General features: G+C 35.0%; 1 protein-coding gene across 1 annotated transcript in view; it reads left to right on the forward strand.

The window, feature by feature from the left end:
* Gycalpha99B (guanylate cyclase 1 soluble subunit alpha 2) overlaps positions 1-25,369 on the forward strand; it is a 90,529-nt gene extending 65,160 nt beyond the window's left edge. Inside the window, exons 4-6 of the mRNA XM_090175501.1 lie at positions 2,626-2,769; positions 6,202-6,356; positions 24,330-25,369. Coding sequence (XP_090031627.1) covers positions 2,626-2,769; positions 6,202-6,356; positions 24,330-24,528 — 498 coding nt within the window. The 3' untranslated portion in view covers positions 24,529-25,369. The remainder of the gene's footprint in view (positions 1-2,625; positions 2,770-6,201; positions 6,357-24,329) is intronic.
* The last annotated feature ends 317 nt before the right edge of the window (positions 25,370-25,686 follow it).

Consider the following 25,686-nt stretch of genomic DNA (forward strand, 5'->3'; position numbering starts at 1 on the left):
ACTTGGGCCTAGGGCCCCATAAAGTCTTAATCCGGCCCTGACCAGAGTAAAAACATTTTGAAAAACGTTTTTCCTCATATCAAACCCTAAAAATGTAAATAGTTTGCTAGAAACACAAAATGCAAAACACTTTTTCTAACTCAAAATGCATTTTTAACAACCCTGATAATTAGCTAAGGCACGAATATTCCATCTTTAGTCAAAGACTCTCTTGGAACTATACTAAAATATTCGAAATTAAGAAATTAAACCATTTAACATATTCACTCCTTTTTTGCTTTCAAAATTTTGAAAAGAAACCTTTATGAGGCGAATGATGCTGGCTGAAAAAAAATTTAATTCACATTTTCATATGATAAAAAAATAGTTAAATATTTGCACAAAAATACTACTAATTCCGTGCCATTTTGAACTACTTTCCGCGTAGAGTTTGCAAGTTCTCTCCCCACAGGTTTAAGGGGTTTTCCCCCGAGATCTTCGGTTTCCCCTTCCATAAAAACTTGCTGAGGGTAACGTTAATAGTGAGTGTATAGAGCTGTTGACTCGCGTGGCATGAAGGGCTTGCCACCATCCTCCTACGCATTGTAAACCGGCCACCTGTTTAAAGGCATTATAGCTTGGGCCTAAGGTTGTATTAGCCTAGCTGATTATTATTATTAAGGCTGCAACTGAGTCTAACTTAGAATCACGTGTAAATCGATGGGTAAAACCATAGGTTTATTATTATATTTAGCTAAAGTGTGTTAGGTTAAATTAAGTTACAATATCAATACTACAGTCTTTTGGTGATTAATAACTTTGGCTTGATAGTGGATTTTTGACCAATGGAAATGTGGAACCGTTGCTACGTTTAGTAACAAGTGTCTAGGCGTTGGGTTTTAAGAGGCACTTATCGTTCTGGGTATGACGTCAGTATTACGTCACTCCTAGGGCCGAGATGAGGGCCCGGTTGAAATAGATCCTAGAAGCCTGCTTATTAGGGAACCAGTCAGAAGGGCCCGCAATTACCTAATCAGGGTCCTGGTTTAAACTACGTCGAATGCAAGACGTCATGCGTATTTTCACAATCATTGACTGTTAATCATCTCGACTCTAAAACACGCCCGTCTTGATAAGAATTATCAATTCCACCGTCAGTGGCGTAGCCTGGGGGAAAAGAGAGCACGACCCCTCTCAACAATTAGTGGTATATACAAAAGGTGATTCTGAAATATAATATCGACAAATACATGTATAAATGATTTTTTCGGCGCGTGCTCTTGATATAATAGTAGGTTGTTGCTCGTGCAATTTCGCTCGTGTGGAAATTGAAAAAACTAGAGCGCTCTCAAATACTTTAACCTAGGAGCCACCTAGGAGCAACAAACACAAGGAGAACGCAGCTAGCCTTTAAACACGCTAACGAGCCTTTTCGCTGAACGTTTTACGGAAAGAGGGAAAAAAATTTCTGAATTTTCCCCTTCCGACGGCAGCAGGCGCTAAAGTGTTTAGCCAATGAAAAACGTACACAAGAAAATCCATGACTTTTGGAGCAACAAACACAGCAACCCACACAAGGAGAACTCAACCCAATTTTTTTTAACATAATGTATTTTTTTAATATTTAAAAATATTGCAGTGATTTCTTCATGTTAATTTTTATAGGGAAAAGTAGATTTTAAGTAATCCAAAACATTTTTGGTTGCCATGACAAAACTAAAGCACGTTAAATTTTTTCTTTTTGGGAAATTTTAAGTTACATAAAGGTATACTTATCCCCCGAATTTAAACAAAATTGGTGAAAATCACCCCGGGTCGTCTCCTTGTTAGTTACATCTTGGAGAAAAAAACACAGCACCCACACAAGGGGAACGCAACCCGTTAAAAGTCACGCAATTTCTTGCGTACATTTTTCATTGACTAGACGCTTTAGCGCCTGCTGCCGTCGGAAGGGGAAAATTCTGAAATTGTCTTCCCCCCGCCCGTAAAACGTTCAGTGTATAAAGGCTCGTCCAAGGAAATTTGTACATAACACTGCGTTAGCGTGTTTAAAGGATAGCTGCATTCTCCTTGTGTTTGTTGCTCCAAGATTTTAGAAAGGCTTACGTGATGTCATGCTTTTTAAAGAAGTCACTTCAGCCTAAATTAAAAAACGTTTCTCTAAATGTTATTATTGTTTGCTAATAAGATTACGTAGTATTGTTTTAAAATCTATTATTTTGATTCAGGAAATCTAACTAATTATTTCTGGAAATCTAAATTATTATTTCTGGAACTCGAGGTCATAATTTCTGGAAATCAAAATCATAATTTATCGAAATCTATATCATAATTTTTCGAAATCTATATCATAATTTCTCGAAATCTATATCATAATTTCTCGAAATCTATATCATAATTTCTCGAAATCTATATTATAATTTCTCGAAATCTAAATAATTATTTCTACCTGTTGATTGTTTTTTAATATTTTCGATTGTGTGTGCCCCACCCCGTCGAACCAAAATCCTGGCTACGCTACTGGCCACCATAGTCTTCCTCAGTGTACTAATGAACATACTTATGGACTATAATTAATTAATGGCAATATAATGAAATTGAACGTACTTATGGAGTGTAATAAATGATGAAATTGATTATTTCCAGATCGAGACGATAGGTGACGCTTACTGCGTGGCCGGTGGTCTACACCGGAAGAGCGCGACGCACGCCCAGCAGACCTGCTGGATGGCTTTGAAAATGATCCGGCAAGCTCAAAGAGTGTATTCCCACGACGGCAAAGCTCTCGAGGTCAGTTAGCACCTCGCTTCTTCAAAGTTTCTTTCTTCGGTCCTCAGGGTCTTGTTCGAAACGCCTCTTCCCCGGTCCATTATCTAACAAGCCCCCCAAACAAACGCACCGTCAAACTGCGAGACTAACTTGGTTTTTAAGCGACAACCATGGCGGACGGGGAATTCTCTATCCCGGGAAGCGAATCCCCGCGTGGCCGACCACTTGAGTCGCTTGTTAAAAGTCCTTTCGACACTCTTCCCTATGTAGAGTTAGGCCAGGCGCCCACTGCTCTTCGTAACGTCTCCGTCCTAGCTTTCACAAGCCTTTGCTTCGTAACGTAGATAATGCCTTGTGGAAGGCAGGACGGATACGAAACGGAGAGACAGTGGGCGCCTAGCCTTACCTAATTGGAGACAGTATTCCCTCTTTGCAAACTTTGCAAACGCAACAAGCCGTTCAGTCAGCTACTATATCCAACGTATACAGTCCCGAATAAGGACGAGTTGATTCGATAGCGGTTTTCGATTAGTTGATTTAAATTAATAAATGGACTTGTATTGATAGAGGTCGGGGATGGTTAACTTTTAGTCAATAGATAAAGCTCTCAAAATTATTCGTAAAACGTTTTGATCAAGTAATTTATATTTCTGTATTATCCGATTAATTTTTTGATAAATTTGTAAAATTAATCGAAAAAACGTCGTTTTTTCGATAAAAAGCTAAAATTTTACGAATAATACATGCTTTTTTAATCATTTTCCGAAATATTAACCGGTAAATTTCTTTGGTTACATTTTTTTCCCGAAAAAAATCAATTTAATCATGGATAATGATTACCCGTCCCCGACCTCTATGTATTGAATTTTAACTGCAAATTAACGAAATGACCGTGATACCAGAAGTAAATATAATAAGAATTTGGAGTGGTTAGCATCTTCGCCTCGCAGCGAGAGGAGCCGGATTCGATCCCAGATTGTGGTACTGGGTGAAAACTCGGAACAACTCCTTTAGCGTTGAGTATGCAAGTTATCTCCCCACTGGGTAAAGGGGATTTCCCTCGAGTTCTTCGGCTTCCCTTTTCCATAAAACCTGTTGAGGTTAACGGCAATAATAAGGGTAGGGAGCTGTTGGCTCGCGTGGCATGAAGGGCTTTCCACCACCTTCCTACGCAATTGAACCCGGCCACCGGTAATTGCCTTCAAAAGTCACTAGTTGACGTAGGCCTGTGTGGCTCCTTGGGTATTAGCTTAGCTGATTATTATTATTATATAGATTTGACCGAGTTAAGTGTCATATCCTCTTAAAGCGATCATGGAATAAGTTGGGTTTTGATTCTTTGAAATGAACCAAATGTATCTGATATAATTCCTAACCCGAGTTTAAAGAAAAAAGATAAAAATTACGTTTGGAGAAAATCTAATTTAAAGTTTTAAAACATTTACGAAGATATAGTCAACCCCATTTTGATTACACTATTATCACCAACTCGAGGGGCCAACCTCTTAAGTAAAGATTGTACACGAGATTTGTGATTGCCATAAATGTCCTTCTATTTCTAAAGACCCCTTTCGGTTCCGAGTTATTTTATTATTTCAAAAATGATCTCGGTTTAATTTTTACGGAACCGATTACCAAAGATTTCCCCGATTTCTACAATTTTTTTTTATTTCAAATTATTTGGTTTTCTAAAATAATATTTGATTTTTTAAAATAGTCATTAAAGATTTCCATTTTTTATGGGTTTTTTCTAATATTATTTTCGGTTATTTTTGATTTTCTAATATTATTTTCGATTATTTTTGATTTTCTAATATTATTTTCGATTAGTTTTTATTTTCTAATATTATTTTTGATTATTTTTGATTTTCTAATATTATTTTCGATTATTTCTGATTTTCTAAGATAATTTTAGTTTATTTTTGATTTAGTATGATAATTTTTGTTAATTTTTGATTTTGTATGATAATTTACGATTAGTTTTAATTTTTTATTTTCTAAGATAACTTTCGACTATTTTAGATTTGGTATGATAATTGTCGATTATTCTTTATTTTTTAATATTATTTTTGATTATTTTGGATTTTATAATATTATTTTCGATTATTTATTATTTTGTATGATAATTTTCGATTTTTTTTATTTTAAAATATTACTGTCGAATTTTTTTTTCTAAGATCATTTTCGATTATTTTTTAATTTCTAAATTTATTTCAATTTATTTTTTATGGACTAAGATTAATTTCGATTACTTTTGATTTTCTAAAACCATTTTCGAGTATTTTTATTTTCTAAAATTATTTTCAAGTATTTTTGATTTTCTAAAATCATTTGGCATTACTTTTGATTTTCTAAGATTATTTTGGATTATTTTGATTGTCTAAGATTATTTTAGATTATTTTATTTTAAGAAATCGAGTTCTCGATTTTATCCTAAATATAATAGTGATCAATAATAATCAGCTAGGCTAATACCCAAGGCACCACCTTAGGCAAGAGATTTCTCTAGTATTAATAATAAAGCGAATTTTTGAAACGATCTAGCCTAAATACATAAAGTAAATGTTCTTAATTGCGCTACGATGTTTTGAATCACAAATTAGGAGATATTTAATTATAGCACGCTAGCTTTGGTTTAATTAGTCTCACCTGAATAGGAAACTTTGGTTTATTTGAAGCAAATAGTTTTAAATAAATAAGAAAATGTAAATTTTATAACGTTTGAAATACGTAACCCCGACTTGAAAATAAACTTTCTTAGACTAATTCCCGTTTCATAAACTCGTCTTCTGGAGCTGGAATAAATTTACGGATATTAAAATGCTGAAAATGTGTAGAAAAGATCGAAAAATATAAACGACCAATTAAATTAGTAGTAAATAACTTGGAGCCAATTGAAGAGGCCATTGGCCAAGATCTCAGCTTGGACAGTGTTGTACTATTTAAAATGGTAGCAGACGTAGTTAAACCAAGAATGTGTACGAGTTAGTTTAGAATACATGACCGCAGCAGGCCAAAAATAGACCAATGGGAGAATCTAATTCTCCCATTGGTCTATTTTTGGCCTACCAGCGCCTGTAGAAGTGTTCCACCCGCAGCACTCTGGTGTACTAGGAGAAGTACCGAGGCTAGACCACGGCTGAGGCTTCCACCCTGTAGTGACTGTTTTCGTGACCCCAAGAAGATATTCTCCGCCTAAACGAATATATTCTTGGTAAAACTGAACGAGGTGAATAGCAACGATTGTTTAATCGTCTTAATTATGCAAACGTCCAAATTCGGTCTGTCGCTCTCTTTACTTTGGAAAATCACCGAGAATTTATACAATTTAAATGCGGGATCCAATTGGGAATGTAATAGCGAATTCGCGCGCCCTCTACGAGGATCGAATTAAATTAAAAATTTATTTGGTCTCGTTCACATTGGAGAATGCCATTTTGTTTTATTTTTCAGATGAGAATCGGGCTTCACACGGGCAACGTGCTGGCGGGGGTGGTGGGCGTGGCCATGCCCAGGTACTGCCTCTTCGGCAACAACGTCACCATCGCCAACAAATTCGAGTCTGGCAGCGAACCCCTCAGAGTCAACGTCAGCCCGACCACGCACAAGTAAGTATAACCCCTAAGTCTATAATATTGTTATACACTTATGGTATAACATATTGTAAAAGGTGATCGTTTTCCGATTAGAATCTTAAAACCTTAACAATTTCGAGCGTGTTAATGTTATATTTTTTAGAGTAATTCAACAAAATTACGGAAAATATCTATTGTGAATTTTAAAACCGTTTTAAGTCTCTAAAATAGGAAAATAATTAAAAATAGAGACCAATTTAAATAAAAACATAATTAATTGAAGTAAATTATCTTAAAAACTTAAGAATCGAAATCCGGATCTAATTTAGTTATTAGTTATCCAAAAACTGTCTTAGTTTTTAATTATGGAAAAATCTTACCTAGTTTATAATTATTGAAAAATCTTACCTAGTTTATAATTATTGAAAAATCTGACCTAGTTTTTAATTATTGAAAAATCTGACCTAGTTTTTAATTATTGAAAAATCTGGCCTAGTTTTTAATTATTGAAAAATCTGACCCAGTTTTTAATTATTGAAAAATCTGGATAAAAAAATAATTATTGCAATATCTGACCTAGTTTTTGATTATTGTAATAACTGAAGAAAAAAAAATTATTGCAAAATCAGACCTAGTTTTTAAATGTAGTAAAATCTGACCTAGATTTTAATTATCCTATAAACTAAACTAGTTTTTACTTATTCAATAAACTGTACTAGTTTTTAATGGTTCCAAAACCTGTCTTCATTTTTAATTATTCCAAAACCCGACTTAGTTTTTAATTATTCCAAAAGCTTAAGTTATTTTTAGTTATTTCAAAATTTAATAAAGCTTTGGATTATCCCTAAACGGACCTGGTTTTAATTATTCTAAAAATGTGACTTCGTTTTTAATTACTCTAAACACTGATCCTTGATACGCATATGCTTTAATCATTTTGTAAAATTCCCTGAAACAGAAGTTCAAAAATATTTAAAATTGAGGAGCAAATCTCATGTTTAGGGTGGCTTAGCGATGTCGAAGAAAAATAGGGACCCTTAGCTTTAAAAAATATTCCCTCTGTATGATATGCTAGCTGCGAAAAAATGTCAATAACTCTCTGAATAGTTTCAAAGATAAAGTAAAACCCAGAACGTATTTAGGTTACTAAGAACATACGAGTCTGCCGTCTAGGTCCGGTAATATGACCTTCTACAGAAACTCCTTACTCAAACGGAAACCATCCATTACGTAATCGTATCGTGCCATCTAGTATTCGTCTTAAGAAAGTTTTCCTTCATCTTTGAGAAAACGTGTGTAATTAGTAGGCTTGTACGTTCTCAGTAACCTAAATAAATTCTTATTGAAAGATAATATCTACTCTGATCCAAAGTACTAACTTCGATTCGATATTTTAAAGGAAATAGTCGCTAGATTGCTAAATGAATAGTTCTTCTGGTTTTAATGTTGCTATTACATCACAGTCTCTTACTTTAACAAGTCTACGAGCGCGAGCTACAGTCGCCAGAGGAATATAGCTTTTTCTAGCGCGCGTGCCAAGAATACACTAATAAAGCTGGGTCTTGTGACGTACGAGCAGCATTTAAACAAATTGGGCAAGACCATTTTTGATTTTATAAAATCAACTATTGCATAGGGAACACGCTAGCTACAAAATACTCTATAATTTATAATAAAAAGTACTGCTACTTCATGGAATTTAAAAAAATGATTTTATTAAAATAAAATAATTTTATTATTTTTATTTTATTTATTTTATTTATTTTATTTATTTTATTTATTTTATTTATTTTATTTTAATAAAATCATTTTTTTAAATTCGATGAAGTGGCAGTACTTTTTATTAAAAATCATTACAACAAATTGAAATAGAACCATGGAACAAAATTTTAAAATTCAAGACTCTATAATGATTTGGTTTATTTTGGTACAAATCTTTATCTAACTACCCCAATGGAGTTTCGGACAATTTTTATTTACCCAAAGCCAGGCTAATAATACCAACTACAGATAAGGCTAAAGTAAGAATCACCCTGTATCAGTAGAAATCCCAATCCATTCCGTAAATTTTCTTTTCGGTCAAGTTAAAACTCGTTCCGAGCGCTTCGACTTTATTTTTAATCCCGGATTCCCCTCAGACGAAATGCCCTTCCCGAACCTAATATAATACGTCTATCAGGTTCTCGCTTCGGAGCTCGCGGGGGCCCGCCGCTGAGAAGGCCCGGGGCCCTATTTCATTTCCTAATCCGGAGGAAATCTCGGCTGATGACTCTTTTCCAGCCGAAATCGAGTTACGGTTCGCGGAAGGAGTTCTATCGGCCTGTACGACAAAATATAGAATTCTTATAAATCGGAAAATATAGATCGGAGCTCTCTACTAATAGTCTGGCGCCTCCGACCGCCCCAAGATTTACAAGGAAAAGCGTCTCTCTTGGCTGGGATTCACCGAACCCGAAATCGATACGCGTGGGGTACTTCTGTACGGATGGGCTTGTTACATTTTCGGAGGTTAATACGAGGAATTATCCCTCGAAAAGTTCACCTAGTACCCGTTGTAGCGTTTCAACTCCCAAAATCCCCGTACACGCGTACAAGGCTGGACATAACGCACTAGTCACGGCGTTTGGCTACTAAAATAAATGCTCTGAATACTAAAATTAATCGAAACCTGGGGGTTTACTAGTCAATTTGACTTAGTGTTGTTAATTTTTGTGGAAAAATAAAATAGAGAAAATTTTCCTGAAAATATTCCGAAAAAATGAATCATAAATAACTTTTTTAAGGTTTTTAATGTTTTAAACTTTTTATCGATATAAAATGTCTAATAACAGTAAACATACTACAAAAAACTAGTCGAGAGGTTTAGTTTTACGTTTAGATTTGAAAAAATGAGGCGAAAATGCCGCTTTATTTAAATTTGTAAACAATATATTAGACTAATCATGGAATGAGAACTTTTTTTTAATTTTTTTCGGAAAAATACGGAAAATTTTCCGACTTACAACACTAATTTGACTACTGAAAAATTTACCTAAATATTCATAAATAATGACGTATATGACGTATCATAAATTGATCTTTCATCAATCCCATTTTATTTGAAAAAATCACATCATGTAACTCAAGTTATAATGAACTCCTATTTTAATTCTGACGGGTAAGGCAAATTGTTGGCTGAGTGGTTAGCACTTTTACTTCGCAGCAAGAGGAGCCGGGTTCGAGCCCAGCTTGTGGCACTGGGTAACAACTCGGATCAACTCCTTCTGCGTTGAGTTTGCAAGTTCTTTCCCTACTGGTTTAAGGGGTTTTCAACCGAGATCTTGGATTGAGGTTAACGGTAATAGTAATTCTAGGCAGCTGTTTACTCGCGTGGCGTGGAGGACTTGCCACCACCTTCTTGCGCATTGTAACCCGGTCACCTGAATTAATGGTTTTAAAAGTCACTTGGAGCCTAGCTGATTATTATTCTTGTTTTTATACCCCCATTTTTACCCTCACTAGTCAGTGACTATTAAACTAAATTAAGGTAGGAGGCTCACTAGTCAGGCTGACTACAAAAAATTATCCTTATGTAGTTCTTAGTTCTGGTATTAAGATTTGGGGCTGTAGTTAAAAATTATGGGTACAAAATTTGTCTAATTAAATCTGTAGGTTTAAATATCCTACTCAATAGGAATTTTATGAAATGTACTTTTTAAAAGCTTAATCCTTTTCATACTTTGGTTGGAAATTAGTGGAAACGTCTTAAAAACAAGAATACTAAAGCCCTCAGTTTTTAGAAAGATGAGATGTAACAACGTAAAAAGACCGATACACATTTAATAAAGGATGATGATCCTTTGACGGAAGTAAAGCCATTAGATGTCGATTTTTAAATACCCGAAGTCTTAACAGATGGCGTTAACAGTCTGAAACATAGAAATTATCTAAAAACCTCCCAAAATATTAATTATTATTTTGTATGCCGAGTTATCTCAGAGTTGAGTTTTTTCCATAAAATAACGTCTTTAGAAGTTGTTTTTGCAATAAATCAGTATTTATATCCCTCCTCTTAAATACTTTACTCTGGTGCCATCTAGTATAATAAAACCCTATCAGCTCCATTTAAAAAATACGGCAGATATCTAGTGCCCTTGCGTAGGCTTTGAATATTTCCATCAATCGGACTTCATACACTATGTCGAAGTCATCTACCTTAAACGACATCTATTGAGAAATCGAGGTACTTAAATTGCCAATTGCTTTAAAACGAAAACTTTTAACTCAAAAGTATAATACTTCCATCCAAAAAACCGTTAAATGTGCCACTTGAAAATATCGTAATTAGATAATTAGTGAATGCTCGAGGCTTTTCGGGTCGGCTGAATTTACATCTGAAGCGCTCTCGAAAAGGCTCGTCTACGAGTCTATAGGTCGGGGAAATGCAACTGCACAATTGATAGAAACACAAACGAAAAGTCCTTTTTGGGTTTTGGAATAAGAGAATCCAGCGACAGCTCTCAACATTCAAATAATGGAATGAGAATATATAAAGGATTTCGCGGGGAAACTTTTGGGAAACTTTCGGTGGCCGGAAAAGCTTTAAATTTGAATCGAGCCGCGCAATTTAAATCCGCCAAAAGCTTACGTAGAGAGCGACTTCAGCGGCCAAGCGGCAAATCTAGTCAGCTTAGAGTTTATATCTATTTCAAATTCACGGCACTATCCATTCTCCTCTATGTCACGTATAAGTCCAACGGCCAACGATTGACGCCTCGATATGCCGATACTGCTTCTCGGGCCTCGGCTAACCCTAGGACGCCCCCAGGCGGCTAACGTCGGAAGCGGATTTGAGGCCAACGAGATTTTGATTGAAGCGTTTAGAAGCTCCCGGTGAGTTAACTGAACTATGAACAACGAACTAGCGCCACTTCCTTAGCAGCGACGAACGAGGGATACTGGTTTCCGCCCATTTTGGACGTTGGGTGGCGTGACTAACGGAACCTTCATTTACATAAATGAACAATTGTCTTCGGACATATTTACGGGTCGAGTTCTACCCCGTTTTCGACCTCACTCGAATAAAATTGACTGTCTTGAAAGATGGCCGTGGTGATATGATACGAGTGTGACCTAGAAAAAGAAGCCAACGCGAGGTATTGACCCCGCCCCGGCCACTACACCCCCTTCTACGACTTGATTAATGAATGTTCTCCTTCATCGAGAGGAAACTGTTCAGAGATAATGTTCTTAGACTTTAAACTACAGCTAAAAAAAGTGTTTTAAAATGTCTTACAGAGAACGGTTCATATAATCTTACATTTTTGCGAATATCGTGAGTTTAAAATGTAATTTTTCTCGACTAGACTAGTATGGTTCTTGCAGAAGTTTATAACCAATTTTGTACGAGATAAGTATCTGTCCGTTATCAGAATCGAGGTACTTTTCAATGTACGTGGAATTCAAGTCAAACCGCGGATGAGTATACCGTATCACGGCTTTAAAATATTCCGCTGTATTATCATATTTGCCCTGACTAATAGTTTTAGAAAAATACTCGGTGTACAAATCTGTAGCTTTGACTTTATTAAAGTGATTACAGAATTAGCATTACCAAAAGATGTACTCATTTTCATATCATTGTAATCAGTGTACATGCCTGTAATCGGTGGACGATCCTGTAGCTTCGACTGTATTAGGAAGCTGGTTACAGAATTAGCGTAACCAAAGGCTTACTAAACTTCAATATGCCTGTAATCGGTGCACAAGTCTATAGCTTTGACTGTATTAATGTGATTACGTAGCTGATTACAGATTTAGCATTACTTACCACCTGTCATCGGTGGACAGTTATTTAGGAAGTCGTTAGTCCCTCAAGTTTTCCTTCGAAAACGTATTTTGAAAAATCAAGCGAATAAAATAAGCAGTATGGGGATAACAAATACTTATCGCGCAAGAGATTATACACCTCTGATAGCAGGTATAGTTAAAAATCTGACCTGCACACGTATTAGTTACTGCCGAGATATTCTATCCTCGGTTAAAACTGATCTACTCCGCAACGGCCATTTTACATAAATTTAATATTTTAGCAATTCCGGAGAAATTAGGAAGAGGGGTCTTTTTCTGTTTCCGCTTGAAAGCGTGTATTTGGAGGCGACTGAGAAGCGTTTACGGGAATCGATTAGATCTCTAAGTTTGGCGGATAACTTAATACGAAGAGGAGACGGTAGGGAGCGTCAAATACGTTAACGCGCGGGCTTCCATTGTTGGAAATGGCAGAGGAGGAATGGCTTCGTGATAAGAACTTGCAAACAATCGCAATGACCAACCTCGAGCAAATTGAATTAAGCCTTGGCTAAACATTAAAAGGTGGAGATCGACGTCAAATATATACCATAGGAGCTCGCAAACAAAGGGAGGGGGGCGTGTAGTTTACAGTAGGCCGAAAGGAGGGAAGTGGGGGTAAAGTCTGTATGGCTAATTACTGATTAGGGGTACCGGTCTAAGTCCTTAAGTGATCGATCTATTATTCAGTGACTCCTCGAAGTGACCAGCCGCTTGATTGATTAAAGGGAACTTGGTAGGAGCAATCAAGTAAATGGGGCCGCTGAATTCGACGCCAATATCTGGAGAACAGCTTCTCTCTAATGACACCGGAACATTGCCGTTTCAATTAATACTTACGCCATGATAAGACGCCATCAATTTGCTTTTAACATCGAAGAGCCGCTTCTTATTACGATAAATTTTAATTTGGAAAAGAGCATTTCGCAGCCAACATGAAACGTAATACAGGAAATGTAGGTCCGGTTAGCACGAACTGCTGAACACTTAGAGTTTGGCTGTACATGGAATACGTAATTACGGAATATGACCAGATTAGGCGAAGATTTCGATGACTACGCGGAGTATGGCAAGATTAGGATGAATACTCTGAAATTACGAGAAGATAAGAATGAATAATCTGTGATAACGTGAAGATAAGAATGAATAATCTGTGATAACGTGAAGATTAGGATGAGTACTCGGAAATTTTACGCGAAGATTAGGATGAATACTCTGTGATAACTTGAAGATTAGAATGGATACTCTGATATTACGTGAAGACTAAGATTGCACTCTGAGATTACGCGAAGATTAGGATGATTACTCTGAGATTAAGCGAAGATTAGGATGATTACTCTGAGATTAAGCGAAGATTATGATGAGTACTCTGAGATTAAGTGAAGATTAGGATTTGTACTCTGAGATTAAGCGAAGATTAGGATGTTTACTCTGAGATTACCCGAAGATTAGAATGAGTAATCTGAGATTACCGGAAGATTAGAATAAGTAATCTGAGATTACCCGAAGATTAGAATAAGTAATCTGAGATTACGCGAAGTTTAGGATGAGTACTCTTAGATTATGTGAAGATTAGGATGATTACTCTGAGATTACCCGAAGATTATAATGAGTACTCTGAGATTACGTGAAGATTATAATGAGTACTCTGTGATAACGTGAAGATTAGGGTGAGTACTCTGTGATAACGAGAAGATTAGGATGAGTACTCTGTGATAACGAGAAGATTATAATGAGTACTCTGTGATAACGAGAAGATTAGAATGAATAATCTGTGATAACGTGAAGATTAGGATGAGTAGTCCGTGATAACGCGAAGATTAGGATGAGTACTTCGTGATAATGTGAAGATTAAGATGAGTACTTGGTGATAACGTGAAGATTAGGATGAGTACTCCGTGATAACGCGAAGATTAGGATGAGTACTCCGTGATAATGTGAAAAGAATACCCGGAATAAATAAAGTATACGTGGATTACGTAGAGATTACGAGGCAACTTATCCATTTTGGGAAGCGAGTACAAATGCAATTACCATTTTATCATATTCTGAAAATAAAATATGGCAAATTTGCTGAGTAGGTACAAATGCTCAAATTAAAGGTAAAACGGGTATCCGAAAAATCATATTAGGCCAAAAGAGTTTCCACTACCCCTTGTAAATTAGTTTATCCCTGAACACCGGTGCCTCGCGTGTGGAACACTTCTACAGGGGCCAGTAGGTCAAAAATAGACCTCGCAATCCTTTCACCGGGGCAATTAGAAGTGAGAGTTAAAGCAACGAAATACCCATTAACGCCACATTAGAGCGAATTGGAATTAAACAATAAGAAAAGATATCTTTTAACAGAATCAATTACAAATTAACGAGATAATTAGTAGCGATAAAAATTCGACTTTATAAATGGTCCAAACAAAGCGAATTCTCAAACAACGAGGAACACGATGTACTTTAAGGTTTTAGTTCGTAAGAATCGCAATTTAGAATAAACTTACGAGTGGGGGAGACTGATTTGGCCATTAAGCGCAGCCGGTACGCTTAACCAAGGCTTAACAACATTGGCAAATTACTCGAAAGCGGATCATATTTCACACAGCGGCTCGACTTTTAGAGGGTTTCCTCGAATAACGACTGTTGTCGGGCGAGATTCGTCGGTTAATAGCGCGACTGTTGTCGCGAAAATAACTCGTTAGGAAGATGGCGACTAAACATTTCGCCGCCAAGTGAGTTTTGTTTCCTTTCTCCGCCGATAGACGTCGCTTATTTTATGGATATGGGAGGTGTCTCTCTCAGCCATCTTCTCTTCGTTTAAGTGGCTACGCGACCCTATAAGAGCGATACCGAGACTGATATAGAAAGGATCGTCTCCGCTTAGCCGACAGTGTCCCAGAGAACGCGGACGTGGGTAAAGTTCGCTCAAAGTTCGCCTAAAGAGAATGCCAGCTGATGGGGAGTTGAACTACAAATTGGATTTGTCCTATACGGGGGAAAGAAAGTGTGGACTTGTGGATATACTTTGGCAGGATCGACGGGGCACATTATCCGCGGGCTCTCGGTTGCGCCTCCGAAGTAATTTGTACGCATATAGCGCCCCCTGTCTCCCAGAATCTCGATGTACTGAGGATGAAGTACAGAGCGCACTTTCGTCCTCCCATCTCCCGCTTCGATATTACGTTGGCAACATTCGTAACTTAATCTTGCCAACCCGGAAGAAAAAGGACCAATACTTTGACAGCAAAAAGAATCAGGACGGTTTCGGATATAATGGGATGTATAAATTATAACTGTACTCGGTTTTGCAACCTTGGTAAGGGTCGAAATAATCTAATATATAGCTAAAATCGATTTTAAATATGACGCGGTTGACTTTTTCTTACCGGAATTGAGATTTCATCTTTAATTCGTTTTTGACTCGAAATTTGGTTTATTTCATTTTGCCTTTTCTCATTATGGACTTTGGATTTTTAATGGTATTAAGAATGTATTTATTTATACCTAAGGATAATGTTTATGATTATGTTTATGTTTCTCTCAATCCACCCGTTGGTCCCCCCCAGTACGCTCCTCAGCTTAAAATAAAACGAATAGTCCCGGTATTTCATTGGCTGCTTAAAATTTACGTCACCTAACGCGATGGAAATCAAACGCCGGTGACGTTTTGTCTTTCCCCCCGCGCGACACCGGGGAAAGGCGTTCAACGTGCCCGGCGATTGTCGCAACACAATCATTCTTCCTAAATATAAATAAATACATACTTGATGGTATATTAAGAGTCTAAAATATATTTAAAAAAAACACTCTTTAGGGTTAATATATACATCCAAAGGGTTTTTTCTTGTCCCAAATTTAAAACTTTAAAATGTGTATAAACGGTGTTATATTACACCGTAAATAGAGTATTGTGGAGCTCCCTTAAGGCAATAGTTTAACACACTAAAGGGAGTAGTTTAACACACTAAAGGGAGTAGTTTAACACACTAAAGGGAGTAGTTTAACACACTAAAGGGAGTAGTTTAACACACTAAAGGGAGTAGTTTAACACACTAAAGGGAGTAGTTTAACACACTAAAGGGAGTAGTTTAACACACTAAAGGGAGTAGTTTAACACACTAAAGGGAGTAGTTTAACACACTAAAGGGAGTAGTTTAACACACTAAAGGGAGTAGTTTAACACACTAAAGGGAGTAGTTTAACACACTAAAGGGAGTAGTTTAACACACTAAAGGGAGTAGTTTAACACACTAAAGGGAGTAGTTTAACACACTAAAGGGAGTAGTTTAACACACTAAAGGGAGTAGTTTAACACACTAAAGGGAGTAGTTTAACACACTAAAGGGAGTAGTTTAACACACTAAAGGGAGTAGTTTAACACACTAAAGGGAGTAGTTTAACACACTAAAGGGAGTAGTTTAACACACTAAAGGGAGTAGTTTAACACACTAAAGGGAGTAGTTTAACACACTAAAGGGAGTAGTTTAACACAATAAAGGGAGTAGTTTAACACACTAAAGGGAGTAGTTTAACACACTAAAGGGAGTAGTTTAACACACTAAAGGGAGTATTTTAACACTTAAAAGGGAGTATTTTAACACTTAAAAGGGAGTAGATTTTCACTTTAAAGGGAGTAGTTTAAGACTTTAAAGGGAGTAGTTTAACACACTAAAGGGAGTAGTTTAAAACACTAAAGGGAGTAGTTTAACACACTAAAGGGAGTAGTTTAACACACTAAAGGGAGTAGTTTAACACAATAAAGGGAGTAGTTTAACACAATAAAGGGAGTAGTTTAACACACTAAAGGGAGTAGTTTAACACAATAAAGGGAGTAGTTTAACACACTAAAGGGAGTAGTTTAACACACTAAAGGGAGTATTTTAACACTTAAAAGGGAGTATTTTAACGCAATAAAGGGAGTAGTTTAACACACTAAAGGGAGTAGTTTAAGACTTTAAAGGGAATAGTTTAACACACTAAAGGGAGTAGTTTAACACACTAAAGGGAGTAGTTTAACACAATAAAGGGAGTAGTTTAACACACTAAAGGGAGTAGTTTAACACAATAAAGGGAGTAGTTTAACACACTAAAGGGAGTAGTTTAACACACTAAAGGGAGTATTTTAACACTTAAAAGGGAGTATTTTAACACTTAAAAGGGAGTATTTTAACACTTAAAAGGGAGTAGATTTTCACTTTAAAGGGAGTAGTTTAAGACTTTAAAGGGAGTAGTTTAACACACTAAAGGGAGTAGTTTAACACACTAAAGGGAGTAGTTTAACACACTAAAGGGAGTAGTTTAACACAATAAAGGGAGTATTTTAACACTTAAAAGGGAGTATTTTAACACTTAAAAGGGAGTAGTTTAACACTTTAAAGGGAGTAGATTAACACTTTAAAGGGAGTAGTTTAACATTTTAAAGGGAGTAGCTAAAAACCCTGAAGGGAGTAGTTTTAAACCACAAACAGTGTAATAAAGGAACCAAAACGGAAGACAAAAGCCCCCAAACAGTGTAAATAAACACCCTAAAAGGAAAAATGTTAATTAATGTGTAGAGTAACATCCTTTATAAACCTGTGAATGTGTTAAATATGAGACCAGAAAAACCCTTATATGTTTGAAAATAAACCATTTTTTAAAAAGTGTACCTTTTCACGTGTTTTCGATATTACGATAGTATACAGTGCGTTCCATGAAAGATTTAAGGCCTCATATCTTATAAACAAAGCCTTTCTGGAACTAAGTTTATCCCAATTTTCATGAAGAACACGACTCTGAATTTCTGAAAATGGAAGTGACACTTTTTTATGTACTCCGATTACAAAATGACTACCAAAGGATTACTGATCGATTTCCGGGATTACAAAACAATTACAGAGCGATTATAGATCACTAAACGATCACTAATCGATTGCTGGGATTACAAAATGATTAGTAAACGATCACTAATCGATTGCTGGGATTACAAAATGATTAGTAAACGATCACAAATCGATTGCTGGGATTACAAAATGATTAGTAAACGATCACTAATCGATTTCGGGGATTACAAAATGATTAGTAAACGATTACTCATCGATTTCGGCGATTACAAAATGACTACCAAAAGATTACTCATCGATTTCGGCGATTACAAAATGATAAGTAAACGATCACTAATCGATTGCTGGGATTACAAAATGATTAGTAAACGATCACTGATCGATTGCTGGGATTACGAAATGATTAGTAAACGATCACTGATCGATTGCTGGGATTACAAAATGATTAGTAAACGATTACTCATCGATTTTGGGGATTACAAAATGATAAGTAAACGATTACTCATCGATTTCGGCGATTACAAAATGATAAGTAAACGATCACTAATCGATTGCTGGGATTACAAAATGATTAGTAAACGATCACTGATTGATTGCTGGGATTACAAAATGATTAGTAAACGATCACTGATCGATTGCTGGGATTACAAAATGATTAGTAAACGATTACTCATCGATTGCTGGGATTACAAAATGATTAGTAAACGATCACTAATCGATTTCGGGGATTACAAAATGATTAGTAAACGATCAGTGATCGATTGCTGGGATTACAAAATGATTAGTAAACGATCACTAATCGATTTCGGGGATTACAAAATGATTAGTAAACGATCACTAATCGATTGCTGGGATTACAAAATGATTAGTAAACGATTACTCATCGATTGCTGGGATTACAAAATGATTAGTAAACGATCACTAATCGGTTTCGGGGATTACAAAATGATTAGTAAACGATCACTAATCGATTTCGGGGATTACAAAATGATTAGTAAACGATCACTAATCGATTGCTGGGATTAAAAAATGATTAGAAAACGATTACTGATCGATTGCTGGGATTACAAAATGATTAGTAAACGATCACTGATCGATTGCTGGGATTACAAAATGATTAGTAAACGATTACTCATCGATTGCTGGGATTACAAAATGATTAGTAAACGATTACTCATCGATTGCTGGGATTACAAAATGATTAGTAAACGATCACTAATCGATTTCGGGGATTACAAAATGATTAGTAAACGATCACTAATCGATTGCTGGGATTAAAAAATGATTAGAAAACGATTACTGATCGATTGCTGGGATTACAAAATGATTAGTAAACGATCACTGATCGATTGCTGGGATTACAAAATGATTAGTAAACGATTACTCATCGATTGCTGGGATTACAAAATGATTAGTAAACGATTACTCATCGATTGCTGGGATTACAAAATGATTAGTAAACGATCACTAATCGATTTCGGGGATTAAAAAATGATTAGTAAACGATCACTAATCGATTGCTGGGATTAAAAAATGATTAGTAAACGATTACTCATCGATTGCTGGGATTACAAAATGATTAGTAAACGATCACTAATCGATTGCTGGGATTACAAAATGATTAGTTAACGATCACTGATCGATTGCTGGGATTACAAAATGATTAGTAAACGATCACTAATCGATTTCGGGGATTACAAAATGATTAGTAAACGATCACTGATCGATTGCTGGGATTACAAAATGATTAGTAAACGATTACTCATCGATTGCTGGGATTACAAAATGATTAGTAAACGATCACTAATCGATTTCGGGGATTAAAAAATGATTAGTAAACGATCACTAATCGATTGCTGGGATTACAAAATGATTAGTAAACGATTACTCATCGATTGCTGGGATTACAAAATGATTAGTAAACGATCACTAATCGATTGCTGGGATTACAAAATGATTAGTTAACGATCACTGATCGATTGCTGGGATTACAAAATGATTAGTAAACTATCACTAATCGATTTCGGGGATTACAAAATGATTAGTAAACGATCACTAATCGATTGCTGGGATTACAAAATGATTAGTAAACGATCACTGATCGATTGCTGGGATTACAAAATGATTAGTAAACGATTACTCATCGATTTCGGCGATTACAAAATGATAAGTAAACGATCACTAATCGATTGCTGGGATTACAAAATGATTAGTACACGATTACTCATCGATTGCTGGGATTACAAAATGATTAGTAAACGATTACTCATCGATTGCTGGGATTACAAAATGATTAGTAAACGATCACTAATCGATTTCGGGGATTACAAAATGATTAGTAAACGATCACTGATTGATTGCTGGGATTACAAAATGATTAGTACACGATTACTCATCGATTGCTGGGATTACAAAATGATTAGTAAACGATCACTAATCGATTGCTGGGATTACAAAATGATTAGTAAACGATCACTAATCGATTTCGGGGATTACAAAATGATTAGTAAACGATCACTGATCGATTGCTGGGATTACAAAATGATTAGTAAACGATTACTCATCGATTTTGGGGATTACAAAATGATAAGTAAACGATTACTCATCGATTTCGGGGATTACAAAATAATTAGTACACGATCACTAATCGATTTCGGGGATTACAAAATGTTTAGTAAACGATCACTAATCGATTTCGGGGATTACAAAATGATTAGTAAACGATCACTGATCGATTTCGGGGATTACAAAATGATTAGTAAACGATTACTCATCGATTTCGGGGATTACAAAATGTTTAGTAAACGATCACTAATCGATTTCGGGGATTACAAAATGATTAGTAAACGATCACTGATCGATTTCGGGGATTACAAAATGATTAGTAAACGATTACTGATCGATTTCGGGGATTACAAAATGATTAGTAAACGATCACTAATCAATTTCGGGGATTACAAAATGATTAGTAAACGATCACTAATCGATTTCGGGGATTACAAAATGATTAGTAAACGATCACTAATCGATTGCTGGGATTAAAAAATGATTAGAAAACGATTACTGATCGATTTCGGGGATTACAAAATGATTAGTAAACGATCACTAATCGATTGCTGGGATTACAAAATAGTAACAGAGCGATTACTGATCGATTGCTGGGATTACAAAATAATTACAGAGCGATTACAGATCGATTATCGAAATTTCAAAATAATTACAAGTCTATTAATTATCGATTATAGAGATTACAAAATGATTACAGAGTGGTTACGGGTTGATTACAGAATGACTACGAAAAGACTAGATGTGGGGGTGATTACTGTTATCAATTTGTCTAGACAGAGATTACTTCAAGTAGTCAGCTCCCAAGAACAATTAAATGCCTCTAAATATAAATAAGATTGTCAGTACCAAAATTAAACTTTTAATATCTTCAAACTTATTTTACGCTTCGTGAGTTCGTCTTAAAATTCATCCATTTAATACCCATTAAATTACTCTTTCTAAGTTCCGATTCCTAAAACTTCCCAAATCTTGAAGACACAAGAACATCCCCAATTCTTAGAATCGAGGGAGGGGGAGAGTGGTGGTGAAGGTGCGGGGTCAGAGGTCGTAGCTAGTCGGGCCATTAGGCACGGAGCCGGTAACGACCCCCCGAATCAGTCAAGAGGGCGGCTTTTAACATGGCGTCTATAGGATGAGAAAGGTCAAAAAAGGAAGGTAGTTTGGAACTAATGAGCCTGTACATTGCGAAGAAAAACGTACTTCGAGAAAAAGTTATTAGACTCAACGTGGAGGCGATATGGCGTCTAAGGGCAGCCCTGATAAAAAGGTCCCTTCTTTTGGTTCCCAAGGGTGCCCCCCCCCTCACTCTGTTCCTTTGAGTGTAAAATCGGCGCCATGGATTTTTCTTTCTCAAAATTGATTTAAATTGCTGACTTTTCGAGTAACAATAGGAGTAGGTAGAGCCGAGGGGCCGACCACTTTGTTACAGGGTGTCCTAATAATAGTGATTAAAAAATTTATCATGATTTAATCATTTTTAATCTTTGTACAGTCCAAGCTACAGATTTAATCTTAATCTTAATCTAATCATGATTTAATCATACGAGGGTGTCATAATAATTATGATTAAAAACTTAATCATTATTTAATAATTTTTCATTTTTGTACAGCCAAAGGTACAGATTTAATCATACGAGGGTGTCATAATAATCATGATTTTATCATTTTTAATCTTTGTACAGTCCAAGCTACAGATTCAATTTTAATCTTAATATAATCATGATTTAATCATACGAGGGTGTTCTAATAATCATGATTAAATTTTGTTTCCGCCGCCGAATCTGTTTTTTTTTTCTTTCAAAAACATTTTGGAATTTTTTAAAGACGGGGAGCTTCATGCCGCCGCCGAAATAAATCAACGCCGCCGAGAGTTTTTGAAATATTGGAGGGCCTGCCGCCGCCGAATGTTTTTCACCAACGCCGCTGCCGAGAGAAATGAAATCGGCGCTATGCTCTAGGAGTAGAGCATTACGATATAGGCGAGCGGCTTAATAACGACCCAATCGACTGGCTTTGATAGGGACCATAATAAAACATTTTTCTGTAGGAAACTAATTTAGGTGATGCAGTGACTCCACCTGAGTAGTAAGCCATGAACCTTTTAGAATTTATAGACGATATTTTGATAGGAATCGAATGTACATTGTTTTCGGAATATTGAAGGATTAAATAATTTTTTTTCTATAATTTATATATTTTTAAAATATTTCAATTGAGCGCTCTGTTGTAATAAGATTTTCGATCGGTCACTTTAAGGGTATTAGCACTTTAAATAAAAATCAAATCAATTTTTTTTATTTAAATTGAATTTATATTTCACATTTTGATGAGCAAGTAACTGGTATATCCCAGTTTAATTGATGTATGCTTTACTTTTACCGATGAAATAATCTAAAATGAATGAAATTTAATTTAATTTAACTACTATTTAACAGTTTGGTTGGCTCAGATTTGCTTCAATTATGTTGGAATTGTATTAGAACTCATTTATCCTTATAAATATATTTCATTATGTTTTTAAAAAAATCATTTTATTTAAAATTACTTGATTTAAACAAGAATGTATTTATTTATTCTCAGGGAGAATGAATATGTCGAGATTATTTTTGGCGTTTCTCTAATTCCACCCGTTGGGCCCAACGGTATGCTCTCCCGCTTTAATAAAATCAAATAATACTGCAATCTCATTGGTTCTTAAAAATTACGTTTTTCGACGCGATTAACGCTGCTGCAAGGACGCAAAAAATAAGACCGCCTCCTTTTTCCCTCCCCCCCCCCTTAGCGTGACGGGGTTAGGGCCTCAACGTGTCCGTCGATAGTCTCGACATATTCATTCTCCCTGAGTATAAATAAATACATTCTTGATTTAAATCAATGATTTAAAAATCACTTGATTTAAATCAATGATTTAAAAAGCACTTGATTTAAATCAATGATTTAAAAAAGTTCTTTATTTAAATCATGATCAATAAAATACTTGATTGATATCATGATTTATAAAATGTTTGATTGATGTCATGATATAAAAAAAATTTTATTGATATCCTTTTAAATATATTTCATTATGTTTTTAAAAAATCATTTAATTTAAAATTACTTGATTTAAATCAATGATTTAAAAAATCACTTGATTTAAATCATGATTTATAAAATGTTTGATTGATGTCATGATATAAAAAAAATTTGATTGATATCATGATATAAAAAATATTTTATTGATTTAAAAAAATCTCAAATTTAAATCTTGATTAAAAAATACTATATTTAAATCTTGATTTAAAGAATACTATGTTTAAATTTATATTTAAATCAATATTAAAAAATACTATATTTAAATCTGGATTTAAAAAATACTATATTTAAATCTATATTTAAAAAATACTATATTTAAATCTACATTTAAAAATACTATATTTAAATCTACATTTAGAAAATACTATATTTAAATTTATATTTGAATCTTGATTTAAAAAATACTTTATTTAAATTTATATTTGAATCTTGATTTAAAAAATACTATATTTAAATTTATATTTGAATCTTGATTTAAAAAATACTATATTTAAATTTATATTTGAATCTTGATTTAAAAAATACTATATTTAAATTTAGATTTAAAGCCAATATAATTAACTCTTCCAACCTTATATGGCTGAAGTTCCCGTTCATTCGTAAGAAGTGTTTGAGGGAAAGGTTTCTTAAGGAGTGGTAGCTCGCGTGTCAATGACAATGCCCATCCTTATAGTCCTAGTCTTCAATTATCGGCATTTCAGCTCATTTATCTTTCTGTTTTTTGCAGGCTGCTGGTGAAAAGTGGCGGGTTCAGCTTCACGGAACGCTCTCCGTCTTGCCTGCCAGCGGGGTTCCCCAGCGAGATCAAAGGCACCTGTTACTTCGTCGATTCCTACAAACATCCTCTGGTCGAGCCATCGGCCGAACTAGACGAACACATTAAACATGGCATGACCGATTTGGTCGATTTAACGGCCAATAAATAAACACTTCGTTCCCTCGTTCTACTGCACGTCGTAAATATCACTCATTTCCCCAATACACGGATTTATCAACCTAACCGAGGCGTATAAAGTTCGGCTAAAACATGAAAATGACTTTGAACTTTATTTTACTACCGACGAAGATGGTCGCGCGATCCAGAAAGGTGATCGGCGTTAACCGCTTTAAAGACGAGAGTGTGATTACGAATAGAAAGTTTCGATACCCATAAATATTTATATCATAATGCGATAAGAATAATATGTTGAGTGTTATAGCTGTTGATCTAATGGAGCAACATTTCTGGATAGAAGTTAGGCAATTTCATAAGGTATAATATGTATATAATATTAAAAAAGGCATAAAAATAATCGCGAGTATGCGGATAGAATTTAAGGTCATTAAAAACAGAAATATAGAACAAAATTAACTCTAAAAACGATTAGTTATTTATACGCCATACAGGAAAAACAATACCTCTATATCTTATACATTTTATATTTTATGAGAATACGCTGACAGAATGTGGATGAGTTTAAAAAAATTAGTTCAGATATTGTGTTACATTTATAGATAAATCGGTAAGCTCACCCGTCTAGGATGTAGAGAAGTGTGTATAGGACCTATATTAGAAGCCAATTTAAGGAAACCAGGGTTTACGTAGAATTGGTTTGATATATAAAAAATACTAATTTATCGAAAGTATTCACTTTCAAAAACGGATAAAAAAAATCCCAGCACCAACAACGTGTACAATCCCGAAGATGCAAAACGTATAATTATCGTTGTGTAAATAATAACTCCGAACAGAATTATATATAAATAAATATATATATATAAAATATTCTTGACCTATGGTATCCTATAATTTTGTTATAAAATGATAAGAAAATAAAGACGATATTTAGAGGTTGTGGATTTATACGGTGCTCCTAAATATTATTTAATTTGCGATTAATAAACCATATAATATAATTTCACTAAGGTAGCTAATTTACCGCGTATTAGTGTGTATCGTTAAATTTGGAAAAAATTTACGACGGTGATAAAGCGAAAGTGAAGAGATTGAAGACGTAAATAAGCAATATATTAAATAACACAGTGCTCATTTTCAATTGTGGGTTATATACTTTACTAAAAAAAATAATGTTGTATTTCGTGTT

Source organism: Leiobunum rupestre, chromosome 5, assembly GCF_980474605.1.
Source record: "Leiobunum rupestre chromosome 5, qqLeiRupe1.1.hap1, whole genome shotgun sequence".
Classification (NCBI taxonomy): domain Eukaryota; kingdom Metazoa; phylum Arthropoda; class Arachnida; order Opiliones; family Sclerosomatidae; genus Leiobunum; species Leiobunum rupestre.